This window comes from Pseudophryne corroboree, chromosome 3, assembly GCF_028390025.1.
Source record: "Pseudophryne corroboree isolate aPseCor3 chromosome 3, aPseCor3.hap2, whole genome shotgun sequence".
NCBI lineage: Eukaryota > Metazoa > Chordata > Amphibia > Anura > Myobatrachidae > Pseudophryne > Pseudophryne corroboree.
Window position 1 is genome coordinate 228,877,352 of NC_086446.1, and position 24,260 is coordinate 228,901,611.

At 43.3% G+C, this 24,260-nt stretch overlaps 1 protein-coding gene across 6 annotated transcripts in view; it reads left to right on the plus strand.

The window, feature by feature from the left end:
• The window catches only part of LOC135055160 (adenosine deaminase-like), a 233,970-nt gene that overhangs the window by 153,802 nt on the left and 55,908 nt on the right, over positions 1-24,260 (plus strand). For all 6 annotated transcript variants that reach the window (XM_063958873.1, XM_063958870.1, XM_063958871.1 and 3 more), the window contains 5 exons: positions 12,209-12,324; positions 15,657-15,781; positions 19,613-19,684; positions 20,041-20,142; positions 20,483-20,550. In XM_063958873.1, the coding sequence (XP_063814943.1) occupies positions 12,209-12,324; positions 15,657-15,781; positions 19,613-19,684; positions 20,041-20,142; positions 20,483-20,550 (483 nt within the window). The remainder of the gene's footprint in view (positions 1-12,208; positions 12,325-15,656; positions 15,782-19,612; positions 19,685-20,040; positions 20,143-20,482; positions 20,551-24,260) is intronic.

Consider the following 24,260-nt stretch of genomic DNA (forward strand, 5'->3'; position numbering starts at 1 on the left):
GTGCCATGTTGCATCAGCAATATCTGCGGTTTGCTATTGGCAATCTTCATTATCAGTTCCAAACCTTGCATTTCGGCCTGACCACGGCTCCTCGGATCTTCACTAAGTTCATGGCGGTCATGACGGCCCTTCTCTGCCTTCAGGGTATCAGGAACCTGCCGTATCTGGACGACTTGTTGATCCTGGCGAACTCCCCAGAGGTTCTCCTCCATCATCTGGAACTGACGGTCCAATTCCTACAAGCCCACGGGTGGCACATCAACTGGAAGAAATCCTCACTGGTCTCTGCTCAGAGCATGGTGCACCGGGGGGCATTACTTGACACACACAACCAACGTTTGTTCATGTCTCCAGAGAAGGTCCTGAAACTTCAGGACAGAATCAGATGCTTCCTCTCTCGCAAAAAAGTGTTGATACACTCGGCGATGCAAGTACTAGGCCTCATGGTATCGGCTTTCGACATGGTAAAGTATGCTCAATTTCATTCCCGCCCTCTGCAGAGGTTAATCCTTTCCAAGTGGGACGGCCTGCCTCACCGGATCAGGTTTCAAATGATCTCCTTGACTCTGGAGGTTAGTCTGTCATTGAGTTGATGACTACAGGACCAACAATTGAGCAGGGGTTGTCCCTTCTGGATCTCCAACTGGATCCTCCTAACGATGGATGCCAGTCTGCGGGGTTGGGGCGTGGTGTTGGAGCAACACTCTCTCCAGGGTCGGTGAACCAGGGAGGAATCTATCCTCCCGATAAACATCATGGAATTGCGGGCAGTGTTCAATGCATTGACACTGGCCCTGCCTTTCGTACAGAACAGGTCTGTTCAAGTACATCAGACAACGCCACCATGGTGACGTACATAAATCATCAACGTGGCACTCGAAGCCGCATGGCAATTATGGAAGTGACAAAAATTCTTCGATGGGTGGAACGCCATCTGCCAGCAATATCAGCAGTGTTCAGTCCAGGTGTCCTCAACTGGGAAGCGGACTTCCTCAGTTGTCAGGACGTACACGCCGGGGAGTGGAGTCTTCATCCGGAGGTCTACCAACTCCTTGTGGACAAGTGGGGTCTACCAGATGTAGAATTACCAAAAATAGAAAGATATGCAAGTGCGCAACCAACAGCAGCAGGTATGAGGAAGGTCAGATCCACAAATATAAACTAGAGTATAAAGAAATGTATACCAGCGCTGGCTAACAAATTAATACAAAGATGGGTTGCTTCATGTATAAAATTATGAACAATTTATTATCATATCATATATAAAACAATTAAAAAAAGGAATATATCCCTAATACCACTAGATGGCAATGTAAATTCATTCGTCTTATCTGGATAGACTGGTTGTACAATTTACAACTTTCCTATGCGACCAAAGTCAAATCCTTAGGGCTAGGACCGTCTCCCAAGATGCATGCACTGTATTTTGTAAATAATTACCGGATCCACAAATTGATGGGCATCAGCATTAGGACAAGTCCATTTAAAGCTGCAGGTGTGGGCCAGACCGGTTGAATGTAATTTATCCAGTGATGGGAGAAAGAGTCCAATTTTTGCCAGGGGATGACAGGAGTCCTGTAGGCCTATTTAGAAAGTGGAGTCCAGATAGATGTAGGATGAGCTCAACGCGTTTCACTGGCACAAGTACAATCCAGCTTCCTCAGGAGCATAAATCCTATAAGCACTGGGTACTCTATTTATACCCTTCTTAATGATTCAATGAACATCACCTGTTTAATCACAAAATACATCGAAGCAAACCATCCATAAAAATAATATAAAAACCTTACAATCAAAATCATGATAATCATATCTATTCGTACAATAAATATCGACTATAAACGAGTATTATATCCTTATTTATTAAGAGAAAACGTTTGAAAGTATAACTACAACCTACTGATCATGTGATGTATCACATCACATGATCGGCTATTCTGGCAGTCCCATTGGTCGAATAACCTGCCCACGGTCATGTGGTTCTAATCACATGACCGGGTGTCATAAATCCCCTTCGCCTGGGGTGCGCTGGTGTTCTTTGTGGGTGTTTAGAGTGTGAGTCCATCCTATTGGTCTGAATGATGACACGTGACAGAGTGCGCATTTACGTCACGGAGGACGTCGTTCTCTCGGTCACATGACCGCGCCGTCCGTGTGTCACTATATCCTCGTCAAACACCAGAGGCCGGAAACACTTCACAAATAACCAAATAAGGATGTTACTCACACTCCGGACCTTCCCCACCATAACTGTTTATTGGTTGCTATGGAAACCCGTATACAAAGGGTGATAAACACATATCCAATTGGTATAGTAGTATTCAGTAATCCAATTTGGTATATCCTTATACTATTTATATATATTGGTAACAGAAAAAACACACATAGAGAGATCTTCCATAGGCAATAGATAATTCTTAACTCACTCACATTTCAATATGCATTTCATATCCATGCAAAAGGGCTGTATAATCCAAATCTCCATATACAGTACAGTTTAATCCTTTATATATCTCTCCTGATCCCACTGATCAGTTATGAATGCAATGTTTTATAATTGTAAAAAAGAAGAACATCATAAAGGCTCCCTATACAGTATATTACATATGTTATGCTATATATGGCATCACAATCACCATATATATGTCAAAACAATAATAATAAATACCCATTCTGGGGCTCACCCTTTCCTATAATTGACACAAAGTGTTTGAAGGCAGCCATGCGCAAAAACCTATCTGCTGTATGTATATGTAAATAGTCCCCCTGAATAGAGGCCATATTCCTAGTATCCCAGCACCTTAACAGATTTGAGGATCTGACCTTCCTCATACCTGCTGCTGTTGGTTGCGCACTTGCATATCTTTCTATTTTTGGTAATTCTTGTTTTGGTCAGTAAGTGCTGCAAACCATGAGCTGTTTTTCTAATGTTAAGGAACGTAATGACAGAAGGCAGTCCTATTGGTCCAATTTGGGTGATTTTAATGTTAAACAATCTGTATCTGATAAACCAGACTTAACTAGAGATTTCTATAGATTAGAAAGTCTTCTTAAAGCCGAATCTAGGAACTGGTTGGACAGTGTCAATCTCCAACAATATATCACCAAGAAAATGGTCCCTAGGGGCCTTCGGCTATTTAAACCCTCCATCTTTCAAGATGATGTAAATTATCAAAAGGAGTGGGACCAACTACTAGATAGTTGTTCTCTGGAACTAATTAAGATGATTATCAGATACAGAAACAGTAAGGTATCTTCAATTGAAAAAGAAATTGAGGAACTTAAGAAAACAATGGAAAAATATAGAGATGAGGAAGTGTTTGAAAGGAAGGACAGAGTTGTTAATGAAAAGGTTATTAAATTTGTACAGAGACTTATGGAAACAAAACAAAGGAAATTTAAGCGTGATCTATATGACTACGAGAACAATATAGTCCATACATTTAAACAGAAACGTGGTTCTACAGATAACACTACACACTCTAAAGATAATAGACAGCAGGATCAGGATAGATATAAAACACAGAGGCGGGAACTCTTTTTTTCAAGTCAGAGAGATTATACACATCAGAACAGGTTCCAACCATTGGTAGACTTTAGAGACAGTGACATTGATTCACCAAATAGATCCAATATGAATAGGTTTAACAGAAATAGACTAGGTTCAAATAAGGGTTATGCTAAATATACCCCCAGAGACAGTGAGAATTACGAACAGAAGGCGAGTTTTTTAGGAGCCCGCCAAAAGACCAATGTAAGGTGGACACTGGACACTGATCAAAGAGTAACCCCCAAAAGAGGCAGAGATCTAAGTATAGAGGATGTAGAGGAGGAGGACATGGGACACAAAAATCCAAGAAGGATGTGAAGACCAATTCCTCTACATCTACATCTAGCGTTTTTAATCTGTCAGATAGATCTTTATCAAAGTCGGAACTCTCTTTATTAGAAAAAGGCTTAAAATTCACCCCAACCAGTGGCCCGATTATTTTTGAACTTTATGTTGACCTTAATAGGTTTATTCGTACCCTGTGTAGGAAGAGGTACTTTGCTAAGAAAAATTTAGAGGCTAAGAATGATGACTCTCTACCCATAGTTCTGGATAGTTCAGATCATCCAATGTTGGCGGTACTCGAAGAGCTATGGGATGAGAACCATGTACAGACAGATACACCTAGGACAGAAGAGAAAATGTATGATATACAGCGGGAAAGGCCCAAATTTAAATGTAAATCTGAATTCTTTCCTATCTCATTTAAGAGTAGCTGCATAGAATCTTTTTACAAAATAACACTGGAGGATTTTAAGGAACTGATAGGACGTAATACAGATAATTCCAAATTTTCTTCTAATCTCACCAGACAGGAGAGACGAGCAATCAAAGAGTTGACACAAGATACCTCAATAATTATCAAGGAGGCCGATAAGGGCGGAGGTCTGGTCATTATGAACAGGTCATACTATCTTAATGAGGCCCTTGGTCAACTAGAGAATAATAAGTTCTATAGTATTCTCACTCAGGATCCTACATCTAGATATATACAGGAACTCAAAACTTTGTTAGAGTCAGGTCTCAGTCTGGGTGTCATATCCAGGGAGGAACTACGGTTCCTGTTGCCACAATTCCCCACTACCCCCACTTTTTACTTTCTTTCAAAAATTCACAAGTCCCTCACTTCACCCCCGGGACGCCCTATTATTTCTGGTAATAATTCCCTCACTTATAATCTTTCTTTTTATATTGATGCTTTTCTTCAACCCCATGTACCATTATTAAAATCATATTTGAGAGACACTAAAGATTTTTTGAATAAAATACAGCACATCCAGTGGAAGGAGACCTATGCCTTCCTGACACTGGATGTGCAGGCTCTTTACACTAATATCCCTCACACAACCGGCATCAAAGTCATTTCAGAGATGTTACGTAGGACGCATGCTCTTGAAGAACAGCATCAGTCCTTTCTCATGCAATGTATTTCAGTTATTCTTACACACAATTATTTTCTTTTTAATCACAAATATTATTTACAACTCACTGGTACCGCCATGGGGACCAGGTTCGCCCCCAGTTACGCCAATCTCTACATGGGTGACTTTGATGACACCCATGTGTGGGGTGGGGACTGGGAGGCGAACCTGGTCTTCTATGGTAGGTACATAGATGATCTATTTATTATTTGGGATGGGGATCTTTCTTCAGCCACTTCCTTTGTTTCTCACCTTCAATCTAATTTGCACAATCTTAATTTCACTTATAATTACAATAGGAGCCGGGTTGACTTCCTGGATGTGACACTTGAGACTAGAGACAATATAATCATTATGTCTAATTTTGTCAAACCAGTTAACACCAACTCGTATCTACATTATAAAAGTGCCCATTATGCACCATGGAAGAACAACATACCCAAGGGACAACTGATGTGACTGTGGCGCAATTGTTCGAATATAGATACTTTTAAAATACAGGCCAATGAACTGATAGATTCTCTCAAAAATAGAGAGTATCCACAATGTATCTTAGATAGGGCACTGAAGGAAGTTATAAATATGGATAGACAAGATCTACTTCTTTCATCTTCTGGTAAGGATATTCAACAGAACACAAAAGATAGAGAGATGGCGTTTATCTGTAAGTATAATAGTTGTGCCAATGACATTAAAACCATCATAGGTAGGAATTATAGGCTATTGAAACAAGATAACATTTTGGGAAGCCTTTTGCCTAATAAACTACAGATCATATATAGAAAGAATAGGGCCCTTTAGACAATTTTGGCACCGAGTCATTTTAGACCTGCATTAACGGAAGGAAAGAAGGATGGCTCGAATTGGTTAACTACAAAACCTGTAGGCTTCCACAGATGTGAAAAAAACAGATGCACAATGTGCCAGCACATGGAACGCAAAACTATATGCATCTTTATTCCATGTTTTAAAGAGAAATATTTCCTTAAATCGTTCATGAATTGTGATTCCAAGTTCGTGATATATGTGTTAACATGTGGCTGTGGCCTGAATTATGTGGACAGAACAACAAGAGCAATCCATACACGATTCATGGAACATCGACGAAACATAATACGGAAATTTGGGGCACACAGTGTATCACGACATTACCTGGACAAACACGGAAGTAATCCCGCTTGTCTGTCCATTAACTGTCTTGAACATATCGCCCCAACAGATAGGGGGGGGGAGATAGGTTCAATCAGTTATGTCGTAGGGAGGTCTTCTGGATGCTCAAATTTAATTCTTTGCATCCAGATGGACTGAATGAAGCTATAGAATTGAACTCTGTCATTTAGGGGGCTAAGGGAAGATCATATGTGGGGCACACCACTTGTTAAGGTGCTGGAATACTAGGAATATGGCCTCTATTCAGGGGGACTATTTACATATACATACAGCAGATAGGTTTTTGTGCATGGCTGCCTTCAAACACTTTGTGTCGATTATAGGAAAGGGTGAGCCCCAGAATGGGTATTTATTATTATTGTTTTGACATATATATGGTGATTGTGATGCCATATATAGCATAACATATGTAATATATAGGGAGCCTTTATGATGTTCTTCTTCTTTTTTACAATTATAAAACATTGCATTCATAACTGATCAGTGGGATCAGGAGAGATATATAATGGATTAAACTGTACTGTATATGGAGATTTGGATTATACAGCCCTTTTGCATGGATATGAAATGCATATTGAAATGTGAGTGAGTTAAGAATTATCTATTGCCTATGGAAGATCTCTCTATGTGTGTTTTTTCTGTTACCAATATATATAAATAGTATAAGGATATACCAAATTGGATTACTGAATACTACTATACCAATTGGATATGTGTTTATCACCCTTTGTATACGGGTTTCCATAGCAACCAATAAACAGTTATGGTGGGGAAGGTCCGGAGTGTGAGTAACATCCTTATTTGGTTATTTGTTAAGTGTTTCCGGCCTCTGGTGTTTGACGAGGATATAGTGACACACGGACGGCGCGGTCATGTGACCGAGAGAACGACGTCTTCCGTGATGTAAATGCGCACTCTGTCACGTGTCATCATTCAGACCAATAGGATGGACTCACACTCTAAACACCCACAAAGAACACCAGCGAACCCCAGGCGAAGGGGATTTATGACACCCGGTCATGTGATTAGAACCACATGACCGTGGGCAGGTTATTCGACCAATGGGACTGCCAGAATAGCCGATCATGTGATGTGATACATCACATGATCAGTAGGTTGTAGTTATACTGTCAAACGTTTTCTCTTAATAAATAAGGATATAATACTCGTTTTTAGTCGATATTTATTGTACGAATAGATATGATTATCATGATTTTGATTGTAAGGTTTTTATATTATTTTTATGGATGGTTTGCTTCGATGTATTTTTTGATTAAACAGGTGATGTTCACTGAATCATTAAGAAGGGTATAAATAGAGTACCCAGTGCTTATAGGATTTATGCTCCTGAGGAAGCTGGATTGTATTTGTGCCAGTGAAACGCGTTGAGCTCATCCTACATCTATCCGGACTCCACTTTCTAAATAGACCTACAGGACTCCTGTCATCCCCTGGCAAAAATTGGACTCTTTCTCCCATCACTGGATAAATTACATTCAACCGGTCTGGCCCACACCTGCAGCTTTAAATGGACTTGTCCTAATGCTGATGCCCATCAATTTGTGGATCCGGTAATTATTTACAAAATACAGTGCATGCATCTTGGGAGACGGTCCTAGCCCTAAGGATTCGACTTTGGTCACATAGGAAAGTGGTAAATTGTACAACCAGTCTATCCAGATAAGACGAATGAATCTACCAGATGTAGACCTGATGGCGTTTCGACACAATCAAAAGGTTCCGGTCTTCGGAGCAAGGACAAGGGATCCTCAAGCAGTGTTCGTGGACGCACTAGCAATTCCATGGAACTTTCTGCTGCCAGTTATGTTCCCTCCAGTGTTACTCCTGCCCAGGGTACTACGGAAGTTCAAGCAAGAAGGAGGAATACTGCTTCTAGTCGCTCCAGCATGGCCCAGACGGCATTGGTTCTCAGACCTGCAGGGTCTCTCGATCGAGCGTCCTCTACTACTTCCTCAATGCCCAGACCTCCTCTTTCAAGGCCTTTGTGTTTACCAGGGCCTGGAAAGACTGGCTTTGACGGCGTGACTCTTGAAGCTTCACTCCTTACGGCCAAAGGATTTTCTGAGGCGGTTATTCAAACTATGTTGAAGGCCCGCAAACCGGCTTCTGCACGGATTTATTATAGGGTCTGGATTTCTTACTTCACCTGGTGTGCTGCTAAGAATTATGGTGCATACAAGTTTAGCACTTCCAAACTTCTGGCTTTTTTTTCAACAAGGCCTGGATTTAGGACTTCGCCTGGCCTCCCTCAAGGTTCACATTTCTGCCTTGTGGTGTGGTTTCAGCAAAAAATTGTATCTATTCCTGATGTTCACACATTCACTGAGGGCGTACTATGGATTCAGCCTCCCTATGTCCCTCCTGTGGCTCCATGGGTTCTGTCTGTTGTCCTTAATGCCCTTCAAGAGTCTCCATTTGAACCTCTTGAGTCTGTGGACCTTAAATGCCTTATGCTTAATGTCCTTTTTCTGTTGGCTATTGCCTCTGCTAGGAGCGTGTCTGACTTAGGTGCTTTGTCCTGTCATCCACCCTTTCTGATTTTTCACCGTGACCGGGCAGTTCTTAGAACTCGCCCTGGTTATCTACCTAAGGTGGTGTCATCTTTTCACCTTAACCAAGAGATTGTGATTCCGTCCTTTATCTCTCCTGGTTTGTCCTCCAAAGAGCGGTCTTTGGATGTGGTACGGGCTCTTCGTATATATGTAGAAAGGACTGCCTCTATCAGGAGATCAGATTCTCTTTTTGTAATTTTTGGTTTTCACAAACGTGGCTGGCCTGCGAATAAGCAGACCCTTGGCAGATGGGTTAGAATGGTGATTACAGAAGCTTATGCGCAGGCTGGACTACCAGCTCCTGCTGCTATCAAGGCCCATCTACTCGGTCTGTTGGACCTTCTTGGGCGGCCCGACGTGGTGTGTCCGCTGAAAAATTGTGCAAGGCGGCTAAGTAGTCCTCAGTGAACACGTTCATCAGGTTCTATGCCTTTGATACTTCCGCCTCCCAGGATGCTTCCTTTGGATGCCGGGTTCTTGTGCTTGCTACAGTGCGTTCCCTCCCATGAGGAACTGCTTTAGGACATCCCCGATGTTATTCCCTGTGGAATACCAGTGTACCCCGCTGCAGAAAAGGAGATTTATGGTAAGACTTACCATTGTTAAATCTCTTTCTGCGAGGTACACTGGTTTTTACCCTGATGCACTTAGCTTCTTTGGGTTTGTATGGCATTAGCCGCTAGTCCCTTCTCCTGTCGTGAGAATGTGGGTCTATGTGACTAACATCTACCATCTCTCTTACCTGCTACTGCATTGGACTGGTTAACAGACCTGAGCTTCAGTGCCTGGAGGCGGGGCTATAGAGGAGGTGGTGCAGTGCATTATTGGAACAGTCAAAGCTTTAGCCTGTTGGTGCCTCGGATCAAGATCCATCTCTACACCCCGCGTTATTCCCTGTGGAAACCAGTGTACCTCGCAGAAACAGATTTAACAATGGTAAGTCTTACCATAAATCTCCTTTTATATACGCAAAATGCATCCAGATGAAAACATTAGCATTTGTGCCAGGGGTACGTGTGCATAGAAGTATATATGTATTTACAGTACTTCCCACCACCATAGCACAGAAGATGTGGCTTAGAAGTGTTAGTAATAAATGTAAAAGCCTCATTCCATTATTCGATTATTTCTTCACAATTTTCTTTTCTGCAGCTTATATGGAAACGCTCGTTAATTCACACAAATAGATGGTTGTGACTTCATATAATATAATATAATATAGCTGCAATTTTAATGACTTAAGTACTATCATTTGGAAAGGTCAATAAGCAATCAATCAATCAATCAATCAATCAATCAATCAATCTTGTATATCACTGCAAAACCCCAATAGCAACTAGGGCAACTAACTATTGCTCAGCTGCTTCATTAATTTGTTGCTAATAAATAACAAAACAAAGGCATTGCAAAAAGAAAAAAGGTATATTTGCCCCACCTGCAGTACACATGGTTTTGCCCATTAGAGAAAGATTTTGTGGCTGTGATCAGATCTGAATTAGGCCCTATATCCAGTGCCACTCTATTCTTGTCAGCTCGTTCATCTAGATATTCTGGTGCAGTACCAGGAGACCCAGTGAGAGGGTCGCGACCTGCATGCCAGACGCAGCTGAGTCTAAATTCCTTTGCGGGAGTCCCTAGTGAAGACCGCCAGCGTGTTAGACTCTGCGCCTCTGATCTGGGTATTTATCAACACTTCAGTCCTTGCCAGCCTCCCACTTCTGCTCATGCGCAAGAATTACTGCAAGCCTCCCAGCTTTCTTCATCAAGCTTCTACCACTGGTCCACCAGCATCATAGCCAGGAGCACAAAAGACCTCTGTCCCACCTGACAGTACATAGGGCCCTTACACACATTTGCCTTGCGGCCTGCGTTATATCTAGTTATGCCCTGGGACCTGCTCATTGTAATGTGGTATAAAATTAACTGGAGTGCATTAAATTGTGGCACAAGATGAAGTGGAGCACTGTAGTGTGGCATAATATGAACTAGGGACACTGTATGTCATAATGTGAGTTGTGGATACTGTGTTGCATAATGTGTACTGGCAGTCATACAATATGACATAATGTGAAGTATGTCACTACTATGGTTCATAAAATAAACCATGGCACTACCATGGGGCATATCATTTACTAAGGCACTACTATGGTTCATAAAACAAACTAGGGTAATACTATAGGGCATAACATTTACTAAGGTACTACTATGGTTCATAAAATAAACTAGGGTCTAATAAATTAGGGTCCACAAAGTTCTTGCTACACCCCTGATTTAAGTATTTGCGTAATCGACCATACAGTGGTCAGAAAGCAATAATTCAATCATTTTCCATGAAATTACTTAGGTGAGGCTACGAGAATGCATACAACCAACACCTCATCATCATTTCACCATGCATCAGGTAAATGGCAGCAGTGGTGATTTAAGATGATCTGGCATTTTATTCCATGGGACCCCATTCAACACACTAAATAGCCAACATATGGAACACAACATACATCATGCACCACACAGCGCACTTTTGGGCAACTTCATAATGTATGTATCACATATGGCAAGAACTAAAGGTCATTTATCCTGCCACATACGCCTCTCTTCTTGTTCTAGGTCATCTACTTTTGTCACATTTTGTCCTCTCCCCACTAACCCCTTGTCACATACTGCTCCTCTCCCTACTGTCTTTCCACATATTGCCCCTCCCCCAACTCTCTTTCCATATATTACCCACCAATACACCTACATATTTTCACAAATGACCATCTATCCTGTTATGACATATCACATGTAACAATGAGAGGGAGGGCTTGAGGCACATGTATCAAGGAGGGACAATGGGGAGCATATGTGACAAAATAATAGTGGCATGGGTATATGTTCTTCCCTTTACACATATGCTTTTCCAGTTATCATTCAAAAATGTGAATTCATTTTGTAGGCCATTTCCTCCTTTGCATCTTTTCACTCCCAATTAGTGCCACTGTAATGGTGGGAAATCCTAAACTTAATGGGATGCCTTTTGAACCTAACTTGTACTTTTCCACTAAATTGCATTTCAAGGCATACTGTAGTCAGCCAATGTAATAAATTGAATACTAAAGTTTCACATGAAAGAAAAAGATTCCTGATGTTCCTTTATTTCCTTGGTTCATTTAATCTATAATTGAAGCTGAAGGAGTGGTCCTAAAATTGAATTACAGTAGATTAGACTTTGGAGTAATATTTCTTACCGGTGTATCCAAAAACACACAACTCTAGGCTCAGACTGACTTTCTTGGGGCAATTCTAAGATCCATGAAATGGGATTGTGCACTGAAATGCAATAAACAGACAAGAAGATGATCTTGCACATACTGTATACCGGAGCAGTGTAGGTACACAATTTTGCGGTTCAGAGATCGTTTTATTTATTTGTGCTTACATGAAGGTGAATGCACAAAAACCTGTTATAGTTAGAAAGTGATTGAAGGCGTAATATGGTGAATTTCTTTTCACAGAGGTGATCTCAGTCCAGATGAAGTCGTTGAGCTTGTGAATCAAGGACTGAAAGAAGGAGAAAGAGATTTCAACATCAAGGTCAGGTCAATCCTTTGCTGTTTGCGGCATATGCCAGGTAAGAACTGGCCAACCATTTTTCTGTCAGTAATCTCTTACTTGCTTCATTATTCACTCTTTATTTTCCAAGTTAATTAACCAGCTTCAGCACATGTAGAAAGTACTTGGAGTTGTCATAGGCCTTTACATACTTACCTAGATTTAAAGTCTCCTTTCCAGGAGAGTAGGTAGGCGGAGTGTTTGTGTGTGTGTGTGGGGGGGGGGGGGGGAGGGGGGGATGGGGGGGTGGAGGGGGGTTAGTCACGTCACTAAGCATCACCCCCACAGTAACATGCTCTGATTTGTGCATATTTGAATGGGGTTGGGGTTAAAATTATACAACTAGCATAGAGCTGAATCAATAGGTCCGTCTCCCTCCGGTGTGAGTGCTGATTCACTTTATAATTCTCACTAGGGAGTGGACGAGATGCGGGAGGGTTGTCCACTCTTCCAGGGTGCAGAGGACTAGCCAAAAAACCATGGGGGTCATTCCGACCCGTTCGCTCGCTGCGTGTTCATGCAGCAGAGCGTACGGGTCCCTGCTGCGCATGCGCTGGCGCCTTTGTGCGCATGCGGCACGGCCGACGGCCGTGGCAGGACAGCGATCGTCTCTGCCTGACTGACAGGCAGAGGTGATCGATGAGCGGAAGGGGGCGAAATGGCGGCGTTTGGCCGCCGTGTCGTAGGCGCGGTCTGGCCAACGCAGACGTGGCTGGACCGAATGGGGGGCAGGCCGCAGCGGCTGCATGACGTCATACGCAGCCGCTGCGGGCCAGGGAGCGAGGAGTAGCTCCTGGCCAGCTCGCTAAAGCTGCGCCGATGTCTTTGCACTTCTGCGAGGTTGGCCGGACTGACATGCGGGGCGGACAAGCCCCATGCTGGGCATCCCCCCGCATGTCAGGAAAGTTGATCGTAGCTGTGCAAAATTTTGCACAGCTACGATCAACTCGGAATGACCCCCTATGTGTCTCCCGTAGGTTTCAGGAAAGTAGGCAAGTATGGGCCTGTATTATGCATAGGGAGGGATAGTATGTTATCTTCCCTTGTTCTGTACATTTTATTAATTATTCAACTCAAATGTTATGGCAATAATGGCCCAGAATAGACCAGGGGTTGGGAAACCATGGCATTAGTGCCACATGATGACAGTTTTGAGTGGCACTTCTGGAGTCAGTCCCTCTTACTAGGCATGCTCTTTCCACCTCCTTCCCCCACACAGGATACCCTATAGGTGTGATATACCAAATTGTAGAACCAAAAGCATTGCCTACAAATGTGTCCTCCTACATCCTTGCAGCAGTCATGTTAAACAGCTCTTATAGTGGACTCGGTAGTGCTGAGTGACCTTTATGTGCGACTTTTTCCTTTAAATGCATCTAAGTCACATTGCTATGTGAACAGGACGCACAAGCAGCTTATGCTGATTAAAATTATATGCAGCATCCCTATATTCTGTGTGTGTGACTGTGGCTGTATCTGCATATGAAATGCTACTGTACGTTACAGTGTTTTCCTGAAAATCACTGTAACATAGCATGTCGCATGCAGATCATGCTGCGTATTTTAATCAGCATACGCTGCATGTGCATACCATTCGCATAGTGATGCGAGTAAAATGCATTTTCGTCAAAAATAGACACCCGACGTTAGTAGAGCTGCCCACGAGCTGTTGGCTGACTCATGCCAGGCATCTCCTGCTGCATGGCATATTGAGGAAAGATGTATGAGGACACATCTGTAACATAATCTATTGAAGCCTGGGCCTCCAATGGGTGAACCATAGTTAGTCCTGCTCACAGTTGAAAAACAGTACAACATTCTGAAGCATTTCTTTGCCTCCTGACTACAAATTATCCACTTACTGTATCCTGAGTAACCTACAGTACCTGTAACTTCAAAAAAGTAAGCCTCAAACATTTTTAACTCCCATCTATTAATTTTGATATGTTTGTTGCAGTAATTGTGGTGGCTCTCCAGAGACCTTAATGGCAGGGCCGGTTCAAGGGCGCTCTGCGACCCGGGCAGGAAAAGGGGCGTGTCCTAATACAGGGGGCGTGGTCAGTTACGCCCCCTGTACATTGCTAGCGCCGCTTGAATGCTGAGCGGTGCGCGATGACGTCATTGCGCACCGCACAGCAAAAGGTCCTCTCCACGAAGGGAAACTAGACGCATAGCGTCTAGTTCCCTTCGTGGAGAGGACCTTTGCTGTGCGGTGTGCGATGACGTCATCGCGCACCGCTCAGCAAAGTTACTCTCCACGAAGGGAAACTAGACGCATAGCGTCTAGTTCCCTTCACAGGAGGCGGACGGGGACGGCAGCGGGCAGCGGAGGCGGACGGGGGACACAGCGGGCAGCAGTGGCGGATCTTGCCACGGTGCGGCGCCCTCCGGATGGCGCCAGCGCCCTCCGGAAGGCGGCGCCCCGGGCAAAAGTCCTGCTTGCCGTGGCAAGATCCGCTACTGCTTAATGGGTTGTAATGTTGAATGTTTGTCACTCAAAGAGAAAAATGCTGTCTACTCCTGAATTAGACAGTCTCCGCTCTGCCCAAATTTTGGATTTCACTTTCACTAATTGGGTACTGCAAACCAGTGTAGTATGGTATACTGTGCACCATGGTGTCTGTGCCAGCCTATGTAACTATGTACAGTGGGGGTCATTCCGAGTTGATCGCTCGCTAGCAGTGTTTAGCAGCCGTGCAAACGCAGTGTCGCTGCCCGCTGGGGAGTGTATTTTAGCTTTGCAGAAGTGCAAGCGCTTGTGCAGCCGAGCACCTACAAAATCGTTTTGTGCAAAACAAAAGTACCCCTGTAGTTACTCTTTGTGTGCGTTGATTCTAATGATGGAGGGCTGGCTTTTGACGTCACACACCCGCCCAGCGAACGCCCAGCCACTCCTGCATTTTTTCTGCCAGGCCTGCGTTTTTCTAAGCACTCCCTGAAAACGGTCAGTTGACACCCAGAAACGCCCTCTTTCTGTCAACCTCCTTGCGGCCGGCTGTGCGATTGGAATCGTCGCTAGAAACAGTGCAAAACCACAGTGGACTTTGTACCCGTACGACGCGCGTGCGCATTGCGGAGCATACGCATGTGCATATTAGCTGTTTTTTTTCACTGATCGATACGCAGCGAACAACGGCAGCTAGCGATCAACTCGGAATGACCCCAGTGTGCGCCAGAGTGTCTACTTCCAGCTTTTGTAACAAGATAGTGTGACACCTACAAGACTAAATTTAGCATTGATAATTCTATAAATTGGTGAGAAAAGTTCTGGTTCCACTCACCAGATATGAGCATCTTTCTGTAGGCAATGTATGTCCACATTCATATTATATTCATTTGTGTTTACCACAGAGTGGTCACCTGAGATTGTTGAGCTCTGTAAGAAGTACCATAATGACACCGTTGTGGCCATTGACCTGGCTGGAGATGAAGGTTTAAAGAGTGAAACCTTTCCAGGACATCTCAGGGCTTATGAGGTCTGTAACGTGTAAAAAGAATATTGTTTTATTTACAAAGGGGAAAATATGCTGATGCACACAGGAGCGGTTCTTGAGGCGGGCAAGCAGGAATATTGCCCGGGGCACTGTGGCATATGGGTGCTGCAATCGGCGCCCCACTTGCTATCACCCGTCGCCATGTATTTTGCCAGCACAATGCAGTCAGGGCAATGCTCCCACTTTCCCAGAATGCCATGCGCGACTACATCTGACGTCATTGTGCACCGCATGGCGTTCTAAGAGCAGATGCTGGAGTCCAGGATGGGGGAGCAACACAGAACCGCATCTCATTATACAGCTGCGTGGGGCACGGTGGCAGCGTGGTATGGCCCGTAAGCTACCACCACAGCAAACTATATTTGTATATAGAGTTAGGCAACTGAGACTTACCTCTTACATCCTTGCTGCAGTCACGCTAAAATGCCATGTCGTCACAGGACCCGGTAGCGATGGGCATCTTTTTTTCTCAAAAATGTGTCTTAGATGAAACATAATATAATAGGACGAACAAGCAGTTTCTGCTGATTAAAATGATTTGTTGCATGCTTATATTCTATGTGTAATTAGTACAGCTCTATCTGTATCCGAAATGCCATGTTACAGTGTTTTCCATGAAAACACTGTAGTATAGCATTTTTGTATGGAAATAAAGTCGCAGTCACACACAGAATATAGGGGGTGATTCAGACCTGATTGCTGCTGTTCGTTTTCGCACAGCGGGCGATCAGGTACTAACTGCACAAGAGTATGCACCGCAATGCGCACGCACATCAGACAGCAACAAAGGGCATCGCCGTTCAGCGATGGGATGGTGCGAAAAATCCAACTGAACAGTCGTTTGCAAGGTGATTGATAGGAGGAAGCCATTTGTGGGTGCCAACTGGCTGTCTGTTGGGAGTGTCCGGAAAAATGCAGGCCTTCCCAAGCGTTTTCAGCCTGTTCTCATCGCACTTTAGCAGTAAGTCCTGGGCTACGCAGAGACTGCACAAAGTGGATTTTAGCAGCTCGGCATACACATAACACGGTGAATTTACACTCCCCTGGAGACGGTGACTATCTAAATGCAGGACAGCAAAGTTAGCAGTCCAGCGATCAGGTCTGAATCACCCCATAGGCATGCTGCATATCATTTTAATCAGCAGGAGCTGCTTGTGCATCCTTTTTGTGGAAAAATTGCAAAAAAGATGCTCAACGCTATGAGCATGAAACCAATGGTAACAAACAGGAAACCCTTGGCAACAAACAGGTAACCCCTGGCAACAAGCGTGGAACCCAGAGCATGAAACCCATGTCAATGTGCATGAGACCCCTGGCAATGAGCATTAAACTCCTGGCAATGAGCAGGTCGTTTAAAAGTAATTAGAAGCTTTATTGTGAGGCATAATTTGTACAGGATATTATTGTGTGTTGAGCATAAAATGGTGTCAGGCACATAACTGTATGTGGCATAATGTGTAATGGGCATTAGAGTGTTTGGCATAATGTGTAATGAGCGCTACTTTGTGTGTGGCATAATGTGGAATGGCATTACGGTGAGTAGCATGATGCGTAATGGGCATTACAGTACGTGGTATGATGTGCAATGGGCATTACAGTGTGTGGAATAATGTGCAATGGGCATTACTATAAGGAGGAAAAATGACAAATAATGTAAAGGGAGAAATCAGGTTTTTCCCCCTGTGTTTTTCCCCCCCTGTGTTGTATAAGGGTCTCTACCTGGCATAATGTGTATAAGGGGTGTAATTTGACTGACGGACACTACTATGCTGTGTGATGTGAATTGATACTATTCTCTGGGCATGCATCTTCCCCATGAAGCCATGCCCCTATTTTTTACTGTGCACCTTCGGCACGCACTAACCATGTTTTAATCGTGGGAGCACCAAAGGAAACTTTCACCCTGGGAGCTACAAGGTCTAGAATAGGCCCTGGATGCACAGCACAGAGGTGGTCATTCCGAGTTGTTCGCTCGCTAGCAGTTTTTAGCAACCGTGCAAACGCTATGCCGCCTCCCACTGGGAGTGTATTTTAGCTTAGCAGAAGTGCGAACGAAAGGATCGCAGAGCGGCGGCAAAGTACTTTTGTGCAGTTTTAGAGTAGCTCAATACCTACTCAGCGCTTGCGAAGACTTCAGACTTTCAGTTCCTATTTTGACATCACAAACACGCCCTGCGTTCACCCAGCCATGCCTGCGTTTTTCCTGGCACACCTGCATCTTTCCTGGCACACCTGCGTTTTTTCAAACACTCCCTGAAAACGATCAGTTGACACCCAGAAACGCCCACTTCATGTCAATCACTCTGCGGCAACCAGTGCGACTGAAAAGCTTTGTTAGACCCTGTGTGAAACTACATCGTTCGTTGTAATAGTACGATGCGTGTGCGCATTGCGCCGCAAGCGCAGAAGTGCCTTTTTTTTGCCTCATCGCTGCACAGCGAACGAATGCAGCTAGCGATCAACTCGGAATGACCACCAGAGGACCTACTTCAGAGAAAGACGCTATTTGCATTGCTGCTGCATCTTTGGATGCTGTAGTGATGCAAAAATATGCTAATGCAGTAGGAGCTATCTGAGGACAAAAAAAAAACAGTGCCGGTATTGCAGATCAGAGTGCTGTGTCGGAAGATGCAGCATCGGATCACCATCGTGACCATTGGTCTCTGCCTCATCCATCTGAGAGAGCTTTAAGCTACTCAGAATAGCCGTCTCAGCTCCATAGCCGTATACTATTTGGAATAAATATACAGAAAGCGCTGACAAATTATAATTAAACATATTTTTTTTTTATTTTTCCATAAAAATTAACAGCTACTTAGTAACCTTTTTAGCTGGTTTGATAATTTACCACAGAATGCATACAACACTTAATACATTTGCATTATTCTGAATGGAACTCCTGTTACAGAGTATAACTGTGTTCATTCTTTCCCAGAACAAAGAGATAATTTGTATCCACATAGAAATATATGCCAGGTGCTAATAATAAGCAAGTAGCTAAAGCAAACGTCACTATGCCAGAAATTCAGAACATTTGTATAATGTTATTAGTTAATGAGTTAGTACTATCCAAATGATGCCAGTTGTTAATAGCTATCCCGTTTTAAGAATATCATAACATAGCTTCCATATCAAGCAATAGTGTTCATGCAAAGCCTGGGAATTTTTCGCAGAACTTTCATGCAGAGTAATATTATTAAAACATGGACATGTTAGTTGCATGCAATAGTTTACCACGTCCTCTCTCTGGTCAAGATATCACTCTCTTATTCCCGGCTCTGGTGCTCCAACCTTTTAATAAGCCATATCCGGAGGTGAGTGTTCTTTCCCAATTGCAGAGTGTATCTAGTGGGCATGTATCCCAGCTGGAGGTTTTTCAAGTAGCTTTCAGAAACAGAAACGCATTTCCCCGCCGAAGCAATAAATCAGCGGCTTGCACAGTCTGTAACAGGAGTTCTATTCAGAATAATGCAAATGTATTAAGTGTTGTATACATTCTGGGGTAAATTATCAAACCAGCTAAAAGGGTTACTAAGTAGCTGTTAATTTTTATATAATAATTATAAAAAAATGTTTTATTTATAGTTTGTCAGTGCTTTCTGTATATTTATTTCTTGTGTTTTTTTCTAAAGGGCGGAGTAGTTCCTTTAGTGCTTGATAGCTGCAGACAAACTATTATTTAATCACTGAGCATATTTAAATGGCACCAGGAGGTACTTAGTACCTTGTTCTTTTTCTCTGTATACTACTTGTGTCCTAGACGCTTGCATGTACTTTCTCAATGCCATTTTATCTCTATTATTGCTGATATAGGAGGCAGTCAAATGTGGAATCCACAGAACAGTGCATGCTGGGGAAGCTGGGCCTCCATCAGTAGTCAAAGAGGTGGGAATTTTTCTTTACTCTTATGAATTGTTTGATTCCAAAGTCCTCCCTTCAGAAAAGGATTAGGATGTAATGATGACAAGAATGTTAAACCATCTGCAGCCTGTGACAGCCAAACATCTGTAGAACACAATATCCTATAAATCCTACGTCGCCCAATTACAAAATACCTTCAACCCTCCATGACAATTGTTATGTTCTAATATTGTTGAGATGATTCTAAATCTATCTATAATAGTAACTGAAATTCAATAATAGTGCCTATTAAATGTTAGTACATTCTTGAATGCTGTCTGCATTTAGATGGTGCTTGATGTAGACACTCATGTCCATTATCTGCTACTTTCTCACCTAAGGCTGTAGAGATGCTGAAGGCAGAGAGAATAGGACACGGCTATCACACCGTGGAGGATCCAGTGCTGTATGATCGGCTACTGAAGACAGATATGCACTTTGAGGTATGCTGTTAGGATTGAGACTAAGGTGGTTCCATATATATATAGAAAACTCAAGATACTATACTCTCTATCTGAACAATCTGTGCTTGAATATAGTAGAACATGTTATCATCTGCATAGACCCTAGAACAGAAGTTCTAAATTATCCTACATATTAAATTTAACACTTAACCCTAATTTTATACCCTATACCATTTGTATCCATGGACATTATACCAACATTATCCTGTTTCTTGGAAAGTATTATTGCTACAGCCTTACTATTGCATGTGAATAAGACCTTCTACACTGTATCTGGTGATATATTATTCCACTGAAAATAATATGTATCAATTTTCAGATGTGTCCTTGGTCGAGTTACATTACTGGAGCTTGTTACCCTGACTTTACACAGCATCCTCTGATACGGTATGTTCTATCTTGCTTTTACAGCAAGAGATACATTTCTGTTTTATACTATATTACAGAGCAACAGGCCCAAAGGTTCTTAAAGTACATGAGCAGAGGCATCAGGTAAGGTTGGCAGTGGAGCCACTGGTCCAGTGTCCATGATTTGAGGGCCACCTGCAATCTGACTTTTGATTGACTGCTGTATAGATATAAGACTGAAAACTGTATCAGCCAAGATGTGGGGATTAAGCTGCAGTAATATCCAGCCATAATGAGATGTATTAAATGCAAGTGTAACCAGCGCTCTACTTGTATGGATATTATGAGGGTGGCAGCAATACGTGATTGGGGCTAAACCCAAAGCCTCCAGAAATTAAAAAACGTTATCAAAGTTTCACAACTGCGCCTGTGTAAAGATGTTACGGATGTTGTGTATGGAAAACAAAAGTGGAAAACAGATGATCTGAATAATAATATTTAATAAACTATCATGAATGTTGTGAATTCATAATTTGCAAAATGCAAACCCTAGTAACCAAAAGAAAATTGGGTAATACGTAGATAAAAAATAAAAATAAAAATAAAAAAATGAAATGAAAAATATATAAGAAGTCCGTATTGTTTAAGATTATGAATTGAAAATTTACCAGTCCAAAAGAAAAATTATTATTTATGTGGTGTAAATAGAGTGTGGCGTCCCACCTCTTTCAAACCTTAATGTGGTTCTGTACTAGCTTGAGTACACAGTGGAATTGGAAATACTGAAATGATACTGAAGTTTACGGAGTGGAAAGTCTGTCACAGTTGTTACAGAGTTTTCTTCTTCCCAGAGGCTGGTATAGATCTTGAATGTGGTCACGTTATTATGGGGTACCCCAAATGGATAGCGGAGGGACAAGGTGACTAGGGGACAAGGTGACTAAAAACTCCGGACTCCCCGCTTGTCCCCTCTGTCACGAACGGCGGGAGGTGCCCGTATCCACGGGCGACCACCGCCTGCCGAGACCAAGGGATGCGGTCACGTCTCTGGGGGGAAGGTATCATAGGCTTCGGGACCCACAAGGGGACTGTCCACCGTGAACCCTCCCTCCTACGGAGTGTGTTACCTTGTATCCTATGCTTGATCCCGTCGACCGCTTCCACGGCTCTGATCGGTCTTCTCTGCGCCTGGTGATCGGTGCTCTGCTCGCTGGTCTTTTCCCCTCTCGGCCGCGCGGTTCAAACTTCCTCCGTAATGTCTCCTGTATCACTAGTGTGTTCTGTCTGGTTATCTTTTAGAAAGCCACTGTGTTTTGTATGGATGTCGGGAAAACTTGAAAGTGTAGTACTTTCTTTCCTCTCTCCTCTCCAACGCGTATCGACCCGTCTGGGTCTTCCTCAGGGAGTCCTTGATCGCCATCTTTGTTGAGGGCTTTTTATGCCCATGATGATTGTGTCATACAAATGGGTGTGTTCATTTGGTTCTGCATATCAACTACGCAGATAGCTACAATGTATTACTGAAACTGGGTGATACAGAGTATTTCAGTTGCATTGCATAATAAACACTGAGCAATATGTATAAAAATATATGAAAAAAATAATAAATAAAATATACTTGAACGGTGGAATGACTTCGTATATTGTTAGTGTATTACAACTAGTGATGAGCACCGGAAATTTTTCGGGTTTTGTGTTTTGGTTTTGGGTTCGGTTCCGCGGCCGTGTTTTGGGTTCGAACGCGTTTTGGCAAAACCTCACTGAATTTTTTTTGTCGGATTCGGGTGTGTTTTGGATTCGGGTGTTTTTTTCAAAAAACCCTAAAAAACAGCTTAAATCATAGAATTTGGGGGTCATTTTGATCCCAAAGTATTATTAACCTCAATAACCATAATTTCCACTCATTTTCAGTCTATTCTGAACACCTCACACCTCACAATATTATTTTTAGTCCTAAAATTTGCACCGAGGTCGACCTCACAATATTATTTTTAGTCCTAAAATTTGCACCGAGGTCGCTGGATGACTAAGCTCAGCGACCCAAGTGGCCGACACAAACACCTGGCCCATCTAGGAGTGGCACTGCAGTGTCACGCAGGATGGCCCTTCCAAAAAACACCCCCCAAACAGCACATGACGCAAAGAAGAAAAAAAAGAGGCGCAATGAGGTAGCTGTGTGAGTAAGCTAAGCGACCCTAGTGGCCGACACAAACACCTGGCGCATCTAGGAGTGGCACTGCAGTGTCACGCAGGATTGCCCTTCAAAAAAAAAAACACCCCCCAAACAGCACATGACGCAAAGAAAAAAAGTGGCGCAATGAGGTAGCTGTGTGACTAAGATAAGCGACCCAAGTGGCCGACACAAACACCTGGCCCATCTAGGAGTGGCACTGCAGTGTCACGCAGGATGGCCCTTCCAAAAACTACTCCCCAAACAGCACATGACGCAAAGAAAAATGAAAGAAAAAAGAGGTGCAAGATGGAATTGTCCTTGGGCCCTCCCACCCACCCTTATGTTGTATAAACAGGACATGCACACTTTAACCAACCCATCATTTCAGTGACAGGGTCTGCCACACGACTGTGACTGAAATGACGGGTTGGTTTGGACCCCCACCAAAAAGGAAGCAATTAATCTCTCCTTGCACAAACTGGCTCTACAGAGGAAAGATGTCCACCTCATCATCATCCTCCGATATATCACCGTGTACATCCCCCTCCTCACAGATTATCAATTCGTCTCCACTGGAATCCACCATCTCAGCTCCCTGTGTACTTTGTGGAGGCAATTGCTGCTGGTGAATGTCTCCACGGAGGAATTGATTATAATTCATTTTAATGAACATCATCTTCTCCACATTTTCTGGATGTAACCTCGTACGCCGATTGCTGACAAGGTGAGCGGCGGCACTAAACACTCTTTCGGAGTACACACTTGTGGGAGGGCAACTTAGGTAGAATAAAGCCAGTTTGTGCAAGGGCCTCCAAATTGCCTCTTTTTCCTGCCAGTATAAGTACGGACTGTCTGACGTGCCTACTTGGATGCGGTCACTCATATAATCCTCCACCATTCTTTCAATGGGGAGAGAATCATATGCAGTGACAGTAGACGACATGTCCGTAATCGTTGTCAGGTCCTTCAGTCCGGACCAGATGTCAGCATCAGCAGTCGCTCCAGACTGCCCTGCATCACCGCCAGCGGGTGGGCTCGGAATTCTGAGCCTTTTCCTCGCACCCCCAGTTGCGGGAGAATGTGAAGGAGAAGATGTTAACAGGTCGCGTTCCGCTTGACTTGACAATTTTCTCACCAGCAGTTCTTTGAACCCCAGCAGACTTGTGTCTGCCGGAAAGAGAGATCCAAGGTAGGTTTTAAATCTAGGATCGAGCACGGTGGCCAAAATGTAGTGCTCTGATTTCAACAGATTGACCACCCGTGAATCCTTGTTAAGCGAATTAAGGGCTCCATCCACAAGTCCCACATGCCTAGCGGAATCGCTCTGTGTTAGCTCCTCCTTCAATGTCTCCAGCTTCTTCTGCAAAAGCCTGATGAGGGGAATGACCTGACTCAGGCTGGCAGTGTCTGAACTGACTTCACGTGTGGCAAGTTCAAAAGGTTGCAGAACCTTGCACAACGTTGAAATCATTCTCCACTGCGCTTGAGACAGGTGCATTCCACCTCCTATATCGTGCTCAGTTGTATAGGCTTGAATGGCCTATAGTATAGGTTCTGGCGCTGTTCTATCCGTGGC